Source organism: Botrytis byssoidea (assembly GCF_014898295.1).
Source record: "Botrytis byssoidea strain MUCL 94 chromosome Unknown BBYS_044, whole genome shotgun sequence".
NCBI classification, from domain to species: domain Eukaryota; kingdom Fungi; phylum Ascomycota; class Leotiomycetes; order Helotiales; family Sclerotiniaceae; genus Botrytis; species Botrytis byssoidea.
In genome coordinates this window covers 174,681-191,255 of record NW_024065885.1, presented here as the reverse complement: position 1 = coordinate 191,255, position 16,575 = coordinate 174,681, and the positions used below count along the sequence as shown (strand labels likewise).

General features: G+C 44.0%; 5 protein-coding genes across 5 annotated transcripts; 2 read left to right on the top strand and 3 right to left on the bottom strand.

Annotated features, from left to right (window-relative positions):
- Positions 1-349: 349 nt before the first annotated feature.
- Positions 350-2,315, bottom strand: EAE97_011947 (uncharacterized protein; the record flags this gene model as incomplete). Its single annotated transcript, XM_038882461.1, has 5 exons — positions 350-1,368; positions 1,421-1,740; positions 1,792-1,877; positions 1,932-2,028; positions 2,116-2,315. 5 exons carry the CDS (start codon positions 2,313-2,315, stop codon positions 350-352), a joined length of 1,722 nt encoding a protein of 573 aa, XP_038726761.1.
- A 1,346-nt stretch (positions 2,316-3,661) lies between these two features.
- On the bottom strand, positions 3,662-6,609 carry EAE97_011946 (uncharacterized protein; the record flags this gene model as incomplete). Its single annotated transcript, XM_038882460.1, has 4 exons — positions 3,662-4,673; positions 4,999-5,504; positions 5,694-6,512; positions 6,565-6,609. The coding sequence occupies 4 exons, from the start codon at positions 6,607-6,609 to the stop codon at positions 3,662-3,664; spliced, it is 2,382 nt and encodes a 793-aa protein (XP_038726760.1).
- A 2,186-nt stretch (positions 6,610-8,795) lies between these two features.
- Positions 8,796-12,712, top strand: EAE97_011945 (uncharacterized protein; the record flags this gene model as incomplete). The annotated part of the gene is made up of 4 exons (XM_038882459.1): positions 8,796-8,852; positions 8,936-9,062; positions 9,124-9,325; positions 9,391-12,712. 4 exons carry the CDS (start codon positions 8,796-8,798, stop codon positions 12,710-12,712), a joined length of 3,708 nt encoding a protein of 1,235 aa, XP_038726759.1.
- Positions 12,713-14,029: 1,317 nt separating this feature from the next.
- EAE97_011944 (uncharacterized protein) lies at positions 14,030-15,368 on the bottom strand (the record flags this gene model as incomplete). The annotated part of the gene is made up of 2 exons (XM_038882458.1): positions 14,030-14,505; positions 14,689-15,368. The coding sequence occupies 2 exons, from the start codon at positions 15,366-15,368 to the stop codon at positions 14,322-14,324; spliced, it is 864 nt and encodes a 287-aa protein (XP_038726758.1). The 3' UTR covers positions 14,030-14,321.
- Positions 15,369-15,519: 151 nt separating this feature from the next.
- Positions 15,520-16,164, top strand: EAE97_011943 (uncharacterized protein; the record flags this gene model as incomplete). The annotated part of the gene is made up of 1 exon (XM_038882457.1): positions 15,520-16,164. One exon carries the CDS (start codon positions 15,520-15,522, stop codon positions 16,162-16,164), a length of 645 nt encoding a protein of 214 aa, XP_038726757.1.
- Between the last annotated feature and the right edge of the window lie 411 nt (positions 16,165-16,575).

Sequence of the window (16,575 nt, the reverse complement as noted above, 5' to 3'; positions counted from 1 at the left end):
GGTGGGTTGGGCCTTGTGGGATGTGTTGATGTTGAGAGGGATAGAGATAGAGATAGGGAATATGGTTGTATTATGCGAAAAGGAAAGAAAAGGGGGGTTAGTTCGGGTTGTGCGCTATTAGATTAGTGAGGTGATCCCTAGTGTAATTTTCGTTTTCTGCTTTACAGTAGCTATCAATGACACACACGCATTGTTGGGACTTTCGCATAAAGACTTTGTGTTTATATTATAGGATATGCTTTTAAGCTCCATCATAAAATTCATTATCTTCATATCCAATATCTGGAAATCATAATCAAACATCCACCCCTTACTTTCATTCAACTCCTGTCCTCTTTTTATCGAGAATCTAAAAGGCCCAGCCAAGCGTCAACCTATAGATCCGCTCCCACTTGGTCTCTTCATTACTACCCCGTCTAGCTGCCTCCTGCGCCAAGTATTCTTGTTCCTGCGCATCGATTCTCGCTTTTCCACTGAAGAGATCCGCTTCCTCAGGCCTCAAGACCTTCGTCTTCATTGAGTATTTGTATCCAAAGAACATGATAATGTACAATGGAATAGCCAAATATGTAGTAATGAAAGTTGAGTGATCAAAGACGGGTGTGGTGCCCGCTTTGGCGGTCTTTTTGTAGCAGAATAGTGCGAATCCCTTGAAGAAGGCAATAAGGATACAGAAGACAAGAGCACCGTAGGAGCCATAGATACCGAGAGGTGCTACGTATGCTAATTCGGTGTTTTGAATTCCTTGTGCACGGCGAGCGCGTACGAAGTAGATGTGAGAGATGAGGATAGAGATCCAGGTGAGGAGACCGAACATAGTGACGAGATTGACAAAGTAGCCAAAGACGGTGTAGGAAGCTGTATTAACACCCAAAAATGCGAGGAGACAGAAGGCAGTACTAAGTCCAAGAGCATAAATGGGAACTCCACGTCTATCGGTTCGTTTGAAGATTTTGAAAGCTTTTCCCTCGGAGGCAAGACCGAATAGTGTGCGGGAGGCAATGTAGAGATCGGAATTTGCCGCTGAGAAGACGAAGATGAGGATACAGGCGTTGAAGATGGCGGGGAGGAATTGGATGCCGCTGATCTTAATGGCAACTACGAATGGCGATGCAGAGGCACTGTTGCTCTTCGTGTTACTGTCGAGAAGGAGTTTGGAATTGTATGGGACGAGCATGCCGAGGAAGAAGACGAGCACGACGTAGAAGAGGAGAATTCGGTAGAAAGTGAGCTTGATAGCTTTTGGTATCACTTTGCGTGGATTGGCAGCTTCTCCTACTGTTACACCAACGAGTTCTGTACCTAAAAAGGCGAAAACAGCAGTTGTGAAAGTAGACCAGACAGCGAGAAATCGACCAGAGTTTCCAGCTATATGATGTTAGCATTGTATTCCAACTATCTGAGTAAACAAGCTGCTTACTCAAAATGTATTCGTGGAACGCTCCAGGATCGCTCCAGTATTTGAATCCAGTTGCCTGATGATCCGGTCCCCCTCCACACACAAGGACTAAACTCAAGATGATGAGACCTAGGATCACAATAACTTTGATACTTGACAACCAGAATTCGAATTCTCCAAAGAATTTCACACCAAAATAGTTGATACAGACGATGGCAACCAAGAATATAGCAATGAAGACACCGGGATTGACTTTGTCTCTTGGTAGCCAATATTGTATAACTAAAGATGCAGCTGTGAGGTTGTTAGGAGTGACGATGATATATTTGAACCAGTAGTTCCTAAAGCCTGTTAGCATATGCTAGTTGAGTAACGGGAGACCTCAAAATTACCATCCTAAACAGAATCCTAGGGCGGGATCAACAAATCTGGTAGCGTAACCGGTAAATCCACTTGCCAAAGGCAACCAAGCAGCCATCTTTCATATTGTCAGCACTGGTTCATTTCAAGAGGCTTTTCACCAAAAACTTACCTCACCGAGAGCTGCCATGACCAAGAAGCATAATATTCCAACAGTCGAATAGCCTATCAAGAGTGGCGCTGGACCTGCCTGAGCAAGGGCTTTTCCCCTGCAACATTGTGTCAGCAACGCCTCGCGCAAGACTCATCATGCAAGGAAGTAATGACAAATTTTTGAAAAGAAAGCAAATACATACGTTCCGATAATTAATCCAGTTCCAATAGCACCACCGATTGCTATCATAGTAATTTGTCGAGACTTCAGACCACGATGAAGATTGTGATTTGGATCATTATCTTCACCGACATCTTGAATGCCTGCTCGTTCGTGCTCGATGGGATAACTAGATTTCTCTGCACTCGAGGGCGAGTAATCTCGTGAAACGTGTGCCGCCATCTTTGGAAATATCTGTTGAATTCAAAATCCTTTCGCAAGGAAGACAGACAGATGCCAAAGTCTGGAAAGAAGAGGTGGGGGAAAGGGGGAGAGTAGAAGGATGATGTGCAGAAGAATCCAAAGGGAAAATCAACAAATGGGTGGGAGATCTCAACTATCTATATGACAACATCGGATATGCACTAGGAGGCTCCTGGTAGAATCAATAACGTCTAGACTTACCGTACGATAGTCGACCTAAAGCTTTTTAGTACGCACTAGGTATAATAAATGATCATCCCGATCGATTATTTATTCACTGATAGAACTAAGACCACTCGAAAATTGATAATAAATCATAATAATCAAGATTACGGTCCCGCCAAGTCCCCTCCAAGATCCCATTCTCAAAGTTCCATAGAAGCAAAGTGGATTCGGGCAACCTCGCATGTTCGCGGTTCACCAAGAAAGACTCCACCCCGATCACACTTTGCAAGGATACCGTATGGGGTAAAACCGGGCCTTTTTATCTCCTTTTACTCGTTTTTATTGATATCAACATATCAACGTTGTAGCACGCAACAAGCGTCTGGGCGCCCAGAACTGTTATCGTGCAACGCGTGAGCTCGGTGGAACTGATCCCATACCGTGGAGGTTAAAATTGGAGCCAAGATGTTACTAAGGATCCCTTGAGAGATAATGGTTCCCAGGTTATCTTTCCTGTATGACCTTGGCATTGAGGAAGACATGATAAATTGATAGATAGTTGATAAGGCACTTGGCAGCTGAGAGGAAACGGGAGCCGACACCATACATACTAGGTAACGAGGTAACATACTAATAATATGTAAGGAAGGATAAAAAGAGCGACAAGGCTTTTTAGCTTTTTTTTTCAATCTTCTCTCTCTTTCTCTCTCTTCCACTGGTTCCAATTGTTCAGATGATTGTGCAAAATATGATTGGACATTTTCCGAACTAATAGACCTCGGAAGTTTGTCAAGTACGGAGGAAGCCGCGATTTGGATCCCAGACTCGCCAGGCTGATGTTTAGGTGATTGCGGGGAAATTTATTACGTAACAAAGTCGCCCTAGAATCCAGGGCTCAAACGGGACGGGGGATAGCCATCTTCCTGCGGTACCTGACTGGTTTCCAAGTACATAATTTTTGCTGGGCAACTGATATGTATCCAGTTAGATGTCCCATTTACACTTTCCAAATTGTCAAGTGATTTACAATTTTCAAGTTTTCAAGGTTGATATAAGGATTCCAAAACCGGAAGCCATGCTACATAAGTACCAACTAATACGTAACTCTGGGGTAATTAGCGTTTGTTTTGATTCGATTTCTTTTTAAATCTACAATCCCATCACCTCTTTGCATTTGCTAATAAGTTCAATGCGCTTCCTGCCAAAACAAATCCAGCTTGATCAGGACTGAAAGTATGCTTAGTCTTAAGAATAATTTCCTCTCCCGACCCGTGCTTCTTGACCCGCAGACTGACTTCACCCTTTCCGCCATTCTTCAACATCTCGTATAGCCCGATCGTACTAACCTCATCAAGTGCGTCGATCTTGCCATAATCCTCTCCGTCAGCGAAGGTAAGAGGTACAACACCTTGCTTCTTCAAGTTTGTTTCATGGATACGTGCAAATGACTTGCAGAGAATGACTCGGCCTCCCAAGTACCGGGGTTGGAGAGCCGCATGTTCACGTGCGGAGCCTTCCCCATAATTGCTTTCTCCGACAACGAGCCATTCTTTACCCTGATCCTTCCACTTTTGAGCAAGTTCTGGGATACCGGAAGTGCTACCATCCACATCATAGGCAACGTTCACTTCACCCGTAGCAGCGTTGATAGCTGTGATGAGTGTGTTGGCCGAGATGTTTGGAAGATGGCCTTTGTATTTAAGCCAGGGACCAGCAGCAGAAATGGTATCAGTAGTACACTTTCCGGTGACCTTGTAGAGAACACGGAGTCCTTCCAAATCGCTTTGTGGGAATGGAGCGAATGGTTCCAGAAGAGCTAGACGATCCGAGGTTGGAGAAACAACAACTTCCGTTTCAGGGGCAGGAGAACCTGACGATGGCAAAAATTCCTTGTTTCCTTCTTCGAACCCTTCTTGAGGAAGTTCAGCACCAGTAGGTGGCTCGAAACGGAATTCTTTGCCAGATGGGGTAATGATGGAATCTGTGAGTGGATTGAAGGAAGTGCTTCCAGCATATGACATGGCTGTAACAATTTCGGGCGAAGCGAGGAAGTTCATGGTGTCTGGGTTACCATCATTTCGGCCTCGGAAGTTTCGGTTGTATGATGTGAAAATTGCGTTTGGTTCACCCTTAGCAACTCCATCGGTTCTGCTCCACATGCCAATACATGGCCTTTATTAAGTTAGCAATTTTATCAAGAAAGGATCATTAGATGAATCATTATATGTGGATTGGCTTGAGAAGTAGGCAAGACACGTGAACAAACGCTCAATGAAATTGAATGGCTAGACAAATTCTATGACGCCCCCAATGCTAGACTCCAGATATAGTTGCTCGTCAATTCAGACTGGAACTTCCAAACTGGCCTATCAAGGAGAGAATTTGAGCAGACTTGAAGATTTCGAGCTATATTAAAACAGTAAAATGCAGGGTAACAAGTCATGAAACGAGAAATAAAATCATTGACTGTGATAAAAGGAAAGCTGATAGAACTTACCCACAAGCATTAGCAAGCACGATACCTCCAGCTTCGGTAAACGTTGATGAAATCTCATCTCGCTCTAAAGTCGCTCTAATTTGTTCACTACCAGGTGTGATGAAAAAATCAGTAGCTGGCTTGAGCCCTGCGGCCGATGCTTGTTTGACCAAATTCTGCGCTCGAGCCATATCTTGATATGAACTGTTTGTGCAGCTACCAATCAAACTTGAGGATACTGTATCTGGCCAGTTGTTTTCTTTAACAGCTTTCGCGAACTGTGATAACGGGGTTGATAGATCGGGTGTGGCTGGCCCGTTAATGTGAGGTTCTAATGTGGATAGATCTATAGTGATAAGTTCGTCGTAGTGAGCACCTTCATCAGCTCTCAGTAAGTTGTGAAGCGAAGGAGTTCCTGCGATAGTTTGGGCTTGTAATGCGATGGAGGAACGGTGAGTTGATTCGAGATATGGTACATGGCGTTTAGAAAATGGAAATAGAGAAGTGGTAGCACCGACCTCGGCGCCCTAGATATCATTAGTGATAACTCATATAGAGAGAGGCAGATATTCGGCGAAGGATAGAACGAACCCTATAAAAGTTGTTAGTCATGACTCATGAAGAAGCGAAGTGAAATGGATGTTCGAAAAGGAAGAGAGAGAGAGAGCATACATATTGCAGATTGTAGCCATTCCGGTGCAGCTCAATGAGTCAACACCAGGTCCATGGTATTCAATGATATATCCAGTTCCACCACGGACAGTTAATCTGCCTGCCAAATGTAAAATGACATCCTTAGGTGATGCCCAACCACTCAATTGTCCTTCGAGTCTGACTCCTAGAATTTTTGGCGCCTTCAATTCCCACGGTGCATCAACCATTGCATCCACAGCATCTGCTCCACCAACACCAATAGCGATAGCTCCCAATCCACCAGCATTTGGGGTGTGACTATCTGTACCAAGCATCATCAAACCAGGTGCCGAATAGTTTTCCAGCACAGTTTGGTGAATGATTCCTGCTCCGGGTGGCCAAAACTCGATACCATATTTCTTCGCCGCAGATTCTAGGAAATCAAAAACTTCTTTGTTACCCTTGATCGACTCTGGAAGGTCGACATCTGCTCCTCTCTGTCCAACAATCATATGGTCGCAATGAATACTGGCTGGGACAGCTGTGGAAGGCAACTTGCAAGTCATGAATTGCAACAGTGCCATCTGTGCGGAAGCATCCTGCATAGCAACTCTATCTGGCTTGAGCTTAAGATTTGCATTTCCTCTGATATTAAGTCCATTGTCGGTATTTGTCAAGAGTGATTCTTCGGGGTTATCGAGATGGGAATATAGGATCTTTTCCGCAAGAGTCAAACTCCTTGAGGACCCCAATACTCTTCGAACCTCATGGAGTCGTTTGAGAAGTTTTGGGTAAGGAGGAGTTCGGGATTCGATGTCAGGTTTGTATGTAGAAGTGCTTGTATTTACAGTTGCCAAAGTTCGTCCGCTTATCGGTCTTAAAATGGATGGGATATTAGTCCTCTATATAACGAGTCAATTGTATGAATTTTTGAGGAAACAAATGTGTATTTACCCTGATAGCGAGACCACTGCTCTTGAGAAGCCCGCACGACCTCATATTTGTGAATCTCATCAATTTTGGGATGGAGATTGGAACTATTCACAATTGCGATATCGCTAACAAGAAATTCTTCCTGACATTCGGAATGTAGCCGATTCGTGGAATTCTAGGATGCTGCTTTGAATGAACTTGATTTTCAAACTGATGGAGACATTGTAGAACTAAAGCGGCTCGAAGGGAGGCTCGAGCACTTTGAAACTTTGTTTTCACCCCACAATCTTTCTTCCTCTGGACTTCACCCAAGTCGGAAGGTTTCCTTCACAATTCTCCTGTTCTTCAAAAGAACACTGTTATAAAAGCTTTACAATGTCAAATTTGTGATCAAAGGCTTTGGTTTCTCAAGATGTACTTGTTCTCTTGAAGACAGATCTGCAAACAATCATTATACTCCTTATGTCAGATATCACAGGGATATTGTCATGACTCCTAAACACATGTGGCATTTTCCATGTAGTTCTCCTGTTTTATGTCACCAATACAGGAAAGAATAAGACAGATGGCAGGACAGATGACAAGATTAATGGCCCGATGCAATTTGTATGCCACCTTTCAAAACTTTCTCTGTGTGTCAACAGCCTTTCAAGTATTGAAGGAACTGAAAATGGAAATTGCGGAGAGTCAATCATGAAGAAGGCAATGGCCATCAAACATGAACCTTTTCCTTTCATGTCATTTGTACGGTTCTAGATTTGAAATATAGGAAGTGGAGGAGAAACCGATCTATAATTTTATTATAGAGAGTGGGAGTGTGAAGACAGAGTTTTAAGTAGAAACAGGCAGCAGACCAGACTTATAAGCATATTCTGCCTTCCAAATGTCTTCCATATATTTTCAACTTTGGACGCTTCAATAATCTCTCAGAGTAGACTTGAGATGATAGAAAGTCTAGAAAAGTGCTTCATCTCTGGTGCCCAATGATGGACTTGACCAGTACACAAGCGTAGAAGCAAAGCAGTGGCCCATCTCTATTGCCCCTTACTCATTGGGGATGGATACACAATCCCATGAGGAGCAAGAACAGTACCATACAATTGGAATGATATGTATTTTTTCATTTTTCTCACAAGTACTTACTCTCAGATATGACAAGGCTTAGTCATGTCGTGTATGGGAACCAACATCAAAGCTTGTGGAAAGATGAAAATAAAGAAGTATCTTTGACCGCCTTAGCATTAGAACAGTAGGTAACTTGTGCAAAAAGAGAAGAAGAAATAGCAATTAAAGGACAACAGATATAACAGAGGTCATACGTTAATTTATCTTTACTTTCTTACTTTTTTGTTCTTATTTCACTCTGCTTTAATGCTGTTACTGTTACTGTTACGTATGGGACTTTTGAATATCCATAGTAAAGGGAGAAAGAGTGAAGTTGTAAATCTTCAAAATCTTCGAGCCCCACATAATTCAACCCCGCATAATTCTTTGACGCCAACCTACCTACCTACCTACCCGTTTGGGGACAGATCAATCGGAGTTCTTCTATATACCATTTGGGTTGAGACAATGTAGCAGGTCAAGAGACTCCAATAGATTAAGAGATTGCAATGGATTAAGGACCTCGGATTTCAGTCAATCAGGAGACTTGATTGAATTGCGAGATTAGATCAAATCGAGAGAGACACCAAAAGAGATTGTAGAGGTTGGAAGGAATGGAGGGACTCATACAGTTTGAGAGACTCATGCAGATTACAAAACTCACTCACGCATATTCAGAGACTGAAACGAGATTAAAAGATTGTGATGAGTTTGTGGCCTCAGTCCCAGTTGACCATTCATACCTACCTAGTGCTTATCATTCTTTTGCTTCCTTTCCTTCGCTCTTTCCCTTGCACCTCCGTCTCAACTTCACTTCCTTCCTCATTCAATAACTTGACCAATCAAAATCTTGATAATCTTAGCTTACTTGGTTACCGAGTTTGGTTTGCCTAGTAACTTGAAAAATCAAAACAACCTTGGAACCTCTTTCATACTCAATCCAGAAAGGGCCCCAAAAACTTCCCCAGAAACTCGTTGCCTTTTATTTCCTACAGATCCAAATATTGCATCCAACCTGCGCATTTATTCAAGGTATGTCCAAACATTCCTGCTTGCGTACGAGATCGAGGCCAATAACAGTATATTATTGTCAACCCTGCCTAACTTGAATTTACCGTGCAGTATCAGACCGAATTATCATCTTCAAGATGTCGGAAACAGTCCGATCCCCTGCTGAGATGGAGGCGATCAAGCAAGCGATGATGGTAAGCCCTTGCGTATTTGTCCCCTTTATTATATCACACCGTGTTGCTCTTTGCTTCAACATTCTAATCCTTTTGTTTTGCAGGAAGAGCTTGGCATCGGTCGCAGAGATGCCCTGCCACTCGAAGATCGAGCTGCTAACGTTCCAATGGTACCATTGTCATCCATCAACAGACAAGTTAGACCAGAACACCCTGCTTCCGCTTGGCATAGTAAGTTCGATGTCCAGAAAGCCTGTCCTTGATCCGTCTGCATGCTGACTTGGCTTTTTAGACCTCAACCTCGACGACATCGATCCGGGCCTTGAAGACCTTGACGATATTGCCGGTGGACAATTATATCGACTTCGCAGAGGTGGCATTAGACTAACCAACAATGGCAGAAGTGGCAATCCTGCAGGTCACGGTCGGGGTGGAGCTTCAAACAGAAGTGGTCATGCATCTGTGGGTGGTCGCGGAAATAACTCTGGTGCTGGGTATGTATTTCCTGCAAATTATAAAGCCACAATCAATTGTTCGTTTCGAACTAACAAGTCACTAGCCAAACTTACTACAACGACGCAAGATGTGGTGGTAAATCACATGCTAAAGTTGATGCTGGAATTGCTCTTTTGCAACGCGAGGCTAAGTCCAGCAGAAAGAATCGAACTGAAGGCCGCTCTTTCAAGACACCTCAATCGACTTTCAAACCTAAAAAGCCAGTTCACCAAGCTGCGTCTCCTGTAGTCGCTCGTGCTGCTCCCCCTCTAGCAAATCGACTTATAAATTCGAGGTTCAAGCTCACCAGTCCTGCAACCTTTCTTTCGCACAATAATATCGGCTCTAGCCCAGTTACAACAGCTTCCGAGCCTGTTGTTTCTGCACCACAAAACAAAGTCAATGATGATCTTTTGGTACCACCATCAGCTTCTACATTGGCGCCTCAAGGTGGCCTTGCGGCTTCACGGTGGGCATCCCCTTCAGCTCCACTTGTCGACATGTCTGGATCAGATGACCTCAGTCAATCTGCTACACATGCCAATACTGCAAGCGCCTCGTCGTCGATCCCCTCTGTTCAGCAAGTCGTACCTGCCATTACGACTAGCGCTTCAATGTCGGTTTGTTCTGCTCAGCAGATCATACCCATTGTTGGCGCAAACATATCGGAGTCTAACCATTCTGTCCAATCGGTACCACCAGCAATGTCAACAAACGCTTCCGAGTTGACCCCTTCCGTTCAACATGCTAATGTTGCCGCCCGCCTGACTTTAATAACAGATGATGTAATGATCCAACCCACATCAGTCATTGTTCGCACTGTGATCATTGAGAAGCCTATCAAAGTTTGCAAGAACAACAGTACTTTCAAATTCGGAAATGCAAGACTCATCAAACTCGATAAGAAATCTCCTTTGACCCTCGAAGTTCAAATTGACCACGAGACCATCCTGAGCGATTTGTTGTCAGAGGCTGCGATATTCAAGGTCGAGGTGAAGGATGGGATCACTGGGAGCACTGTCATATATCGGGCCAATTCTACGACAGAAAAGATACCCACCTGGAAGTTACAATTTCAGCTGCCTGGTACAGCAAAGAGTTTTGTTAATTATCATAGTTTCAAACTCTCAGAGCTAAGACATAGCGGTGGCTCTTCTCACTCCTCAGAACAAGAAAGCCAGGGTCCACTCGTACTTCTGTCCCCCATTTCATCATCGGCAGAAAAAAAGATGAGCGATGCTGAAAGAAGTTATCTCACGAACAGAATCAGCAGTTCTACATTTGCTGATCTTATTGAAATTGATAGCGAAGAGATTCTTGTTCCACTCCATGAGGATGAATGCAAAGCTGAGGATGATCAAGTTGAAGAGTATCCCCACTTCCGGGATCTTTTGAGCTTAATGGAAGGAGATATTGTTGAAGGTACACTTCAGGTTCTGAATGCGAATCACGGCGGTTCTTTTTATGACCACGTTTTTCACTTAGCCAAGAACGTAGGACTTGAAAATGATGCGCATTTCATGAAACATGCCAAAAACGTTTTCATTGGCGGACTGTCATCCTCTCGTTATTCAAGCTCAAAGCCTATCTTATCAGTTACCGAAGAACTTGTTTCGGACTTTTTGACAAGATCTGAAACATTGTTACGCTTCCCTCAGGAGTTTATTGACGCCTACATTAAGCAGATCGCCCAGAAAATTCTCGACATGGCTCAAAATTTTCATAATGGTACTCATTCGGTGGCTGCCATCCCTACTGAGAAGTCTGGTCCTGTCGAGGCTGTCGAACTGACTGAAGTCTCTGAAATCGTTGACGTTGTCAAGCCTGTGAAGCCTCTTCAAATTGTGGAAGCTACCAAGTCCACCGAGGCTATCAGCCCTATCCGAGCTTCCGAGCCTACTGCAGTCGTCATGGATGTTATTCCCAAATCTAAGCGACTTGCTTATTCGATCGAGGAAATGATGAAGATGCGACCAAATGCCACCTTGACCAGTGAAGTACTTACTGCAAGAAATTGTGTCGAAAAGTACCTCCATGGACATAAGCTACAATACAAGAACTCACCCAGAGTTACTGCTACAAAACTCCAACCTCCTGAATGGAAGACTCATTTCAGCAGCAAAGTTAACAGTGAAGAAGTTTCACAGACTCTTCAACAAGATGAGCATGCACCAGGAAAGACGGGCTTTGTGGCATCATCAGGCGCCACCAATCCTCCAGAATCTTCCGTTGTAAAGCATGAAACACCAATCAATGTCAGCAAGAGCCTCTCCTCCGCAGGCGATAATATTGAAAGCGTCGGAAGTGATTTGACTCTGTCTATTTCTGCCGAAAATGATGTCAAAAAGCCATTAGTTGATGCCCATCACCAGGATAACTCTGATAAGTCTAATGGAAAATACTCCATCGCTTCTCGATCCGCTACTCATAACTCATCCAAGAGTCTGTTCGCGGTCGATAAGAACAACCCAGAAGACAAGATGGACTCTGGAAGCGGCGATAGTCCTCCCAAACTTCCATCAAACAGAGGTCTAAGCACTTCTAGGTTCGCTAGATCAGATGTCATTAATCAGGCAGCCGTTCTTCGTGCTTCATCTGGTTACAACCCTACTGCACGTCAAGTTGTTAAGAAACAAGAACCTCTATCCTCTAAGCCACGAGAAACTTCCTTTAACGCTGAAAGCTCCGAGGTTTTCAAGAATGAACCTAAAGGTCTTGCTTCCACCTCCGAAACCGAAAAGTTTAAGTCTCAAGAGACTAATCCAAATACTCTCGCCAAGGTCATGGAAAATGAGATGAATGTACCTAAGGTAGTGGGACAGGGTACTCACAGAAGTAAGCATGCAGTTACAAACTCAGACGTCGACAGACTTGCCCAAGTCTTTAGTGATTTGGACGTTAAGGCTGAAAAGGATAATGGCACAGTGGCCGATGTTTCACCAGCTCCAGAGCGCAGTACTAGCCCCACAGTTGAGGAGCTTCTCCAAAAGAAGCGTGCGAGTGGATTATCAACGTCTAGATGGGCAAGCCAGGCTCCTGCTTTGAAACGCTCATCTCGTACTGGAAAATCCACTTCGACGACAAGTTACAGTCAGTTGACACCGAGCACGCCGCAGGATAACAGATTGTCTTCTCCTCAGAGCGCCGTAGCCATCACACCGTCTCGCCCATTCCCTCCCAGATCCAACATGTTGAATGGAAGACCTGCCGATACAGATGGCGATGATGTGCTGAAGGCTACTGCATCAGTTTTCACACCTTCCCCCAAGAAGAATGAGAGTACTGTCAATAGACGAGTCTTGTCCCCAGTCCACAATCGTCAGAATCCGCAGCAAGAAGCCATTCAGGCCAGACTCAACAAGAGCTTGGCATCGAAGCGAATGTAGGATAAACGTGGTAAGGCAGCGATATATTAATTGTAAATGAATTTTGACGAGAAGTTTGGAGAATGAATAAGGGAGTCTTTCTGGCACAGCAAAGATTACCAAAGGAACTTTTATAGCATTTTCAAAGATACATCGAATACCAGACACATCAGCGGAACACTATATTGCATCTTGATCATGAAATCTTCTCCCCTTGTGAACTGTATCCTTTTAGATCCTCCTTCCTATAATCTCCTAGTTCTTAGGTAACTACAGATCGAAGTTGTAATGATGGCTATGTAATATTAGATTCAGATCTACAATTGATTGATACAGAGGCGAACAAGTAGAATAATCAAGGGTTAGTAAATTTTGCTAGCGAGGTTCCCTCTCAGATACCTCAGGGCTCTCGCATTAGTAAGACTGAGTCTTCGCGACTGACTATTGGATGAAATACACGTTTACTGTGAATTTGTTACTGTACAGAGGTCTGGAAGCAATGCAATATCTATGGTGTTTTGATATGCTTGTTAGGGTGAAGTTTTGGCGTGTGATTTGAAAACGTATAGAGATGGAGATGGGGGTAAGAAATGGAGAGTGGGTTTGTGGGTTGATGGCTGTGAAGGAAGGAGTAGGGATATATAGGGTATATAGGGTAAGAGAGGTATGGACTGGGTTGGTGTGGAGGGGATTTGTGGTTATGGTTTTAGTTGTGATGAGGATGGGGATAGGGATGATAGGCTGGATTAAATTGAATTTGTAAGTTGGGTTTGGGTGAAGTAAAGTGAAGTGAAGTGAAGTGAGGACTGGGTTGAGATGGGGGTGGAATTTGAAGGGGGTGATGGATACTATGTCTCTATTTTCTTTTTGGGGGTGTGAGGAGAAGGTGGAGAAAAGTTTGACAGTTGTGTATGTCTAGGTAGTTGTGTGTAATTTCGATGCGGGGGCTTGATGTTCTGGGTGTGTAGATTTGATTGATGATTTGAATTGGTAGTTTAGTGGGGGAAGGGAAAAGGGGGAAGGGAGAACCAATGAGGATACATGAATTAGATCTTCTCATCTACTTGAGATTTGAGAGGATTCTCTGAAGTGATTTGATGTAGTTGTTTGGGTGTTGTGGGGAAGCTTTCAAATTATTATGGTGGTGGCCTGGACGCGGATTCTCGTTGAGGATATCGGCAGCTGTGGGAGGCGATTGTTCAATGCTGGGGAAGGGGAGAGAGGGATGAGGAGTAGTGACGTGGTTTTTCATTATGTTGTTTTTGGTAGTTGGTATTATGCTTAAATTTGGTTTGGAGAATCATAAGTCACTATGCGCATATTTGCAGTGCGATGATGGTACAACTTGTTGATTCTTTATTTTTTCTTATATATTTGGTTAGATTTTATGTACATTGGTGTTTGCTCCTGCTCAGGCACAAGGGGCGAGCGGATCAAACAAATACCCCTTGAGCCCTCTAAAACTCCCTGAACCAACGCCCATAATGTGTCAAAAAGGAAAGTAGCGTATCATGACACGCCTCGTTCCTATGACGTACTTTTGAGAACGCAATCTTTCTTTTTCCTTCTCAGAAGTGTGGGGAGCTAGTCGCCAGATATCCGAACCCTGATGCGAGGAACGATGAGATTTTTACTGTCTAATTCGGCGGATCATATTGTCTTGAGCTTTCACGATCATCTCTAGTATCGCAAATGAGCATATGATCGATGGTAAGATGAATACGTCAATCTTTACAGAGCCGATCAAAGGCTGCATGAGCGTAAATCCCCCCCAAAGAATCATCATCGCAAGAATCATACCAACGACGATATAGCTTTAGAGCAATTAGCCATGAACATCGATGAGGACGGGAGGAACATACGGGGTATCAAAATTGTGTTCCCGACCCCCAGAGAAAATGTGTTCCAAGTAAAGACAGCCCCCGCGAAAGATACACTGGTGACAAACATAAGTCAGGTATACAGTATTCAAGAGAAACTCTCTGTAGACAACATACCCTGCAAGGAGCCCGACCGTTGTATCTTCGCGATCGCGGAGATATGCGAAGGAACATGTTGAAGTGACCATACACGTGAAACTCAGAAGTCGATGCTGCACTTTCTTGCAAAAGATCTTGATAATTTCGCATGCAGCAATCACAGCCAATGCAATAGCTGCTTCGATACCCCAATTTTTTAAGAGTTCGAACTTGTCTGTCAGGCTTTGGAGTGGGTTTGAATCGCCAGAGAATGGTGGCGATGTCCTTGTCTCGCTATTCTCGGGCGGTATCGCCCTGCCAGATACGACGGTTATAATAGTTGCCATGTAAAGATATTCAGAGAGTCGTTTCTTATGGCCAAGAGCGGCGAGCCATGTAATCAGGAAGCTGACAAGTGTCAAGAGAAGAACTTTTGGCGATAGTGCCTTACTCCTTGCTCGACCTGACTGCGTTTCTAGCTTAGTATCGTGAACGTCATTGTCGTGATGCTTCGTGGATTCATTCGTTGGTTTGTTTCGAAGCGATAATAGATTGTGGCTCCAAATCTTTCTGGAAAGAATGCCACGAGCTCTGCTTGATGCTCGTTCTTTTCGCTCTTTGAGGCTAGGTGACAGCTCATCGTGCTCCTCTTCGTCACCAGGGCTGCAATCCAAATCTTCAAACCGATTACACTCCCAAGGCACCATGCAAAGTATCATCCGCAGAATGACAATAGGGAGAATATACAGAATGTGAAGAGTGTACACTAATTTGGTTTGTGCAGACTGCTACTCAGAACGATTCACAATTTTGTCGAGCCTCTTATCAATTTGCCATCGACAAACGTAGATAGTCAGCCCGGATTTCGTGATGTCTGGGACGAAGGCTCTCCTGATCGTTGGGAGCATTATCCAGTTCGTTAAGATCGTTGAGATCGTCGAGAGCACTATCCAGCTCATTGCGAAAGTTGACCAGCTCGCTATCCAGCATAGCAACATCGACATCATTGCTTCCTACCGGAAATTGCGCCATGTCATTATGGCTATTCGAAGTCGTGATAGTTGGCCTTCGATGAGAGAGGAATATCATCACTTGCATGATCACAACCCCATTTTTTATGTGAAAGGAGGTGCGGCTAACTTTGACAACACAAGACAAATAATAAAACAATATGGCAGAATCCACATTGCACTTGTTGAGGGTGATGCTGAAAGAAACTGCATTACCCTCATGGGAAGCACTGCCTTTTTACCAACCGAAGAGTTCCTTCAATACCTTCATGTTACAAGAAGCTGTACAAGCCTCATAGGAAACACTGCCTTGCTTTCAACCGGAAAGCTCCCACCATACTCTCATACTGAAAACCCCTATACATGCACATGGAAAGCTGCCTTGCTACCAACCGAAGAGGTCCCAGAATACTTTGAAATTGAAAAAGCTTATCCATCTTTCACATGGGAACTTTTCGATGGGACCGATGGCTTTCAATTATCCTTCGGAAAATTCCCGAGATAGTTTTGCTGATCTGAGAGAGTTCAACGTCTGGGGAAATGCACTCTGCGGAGACCAGGAAGGAGAGAAGGATAATTTGCAAAGTTCTGTCTATGGGGCTATTGCGATGAAGCAACATTGGTTTGCAGACAACGAAGCCCGTTGGCAAGATACGTCGACACATGCAAAATGCAATATCGACCACCGGCAAATTGTGTGTTCCTGCCGAAATCCAGTATTGCAGAGCAATCATCGAAGGAATCGAATATGCATCAATCTTTGCGCAGTACCCGGACTGATCGTTTCGTCGTATGCATTGTCGAGACATATTGTACAGAGCTCATTACCAACGATGAAGGGGACGATATTGCATGTAAAAATATAAATCTGTTTTGTGTCGTTCCGTTACTTACGTTGTTTGCCTGCTAAATTCCT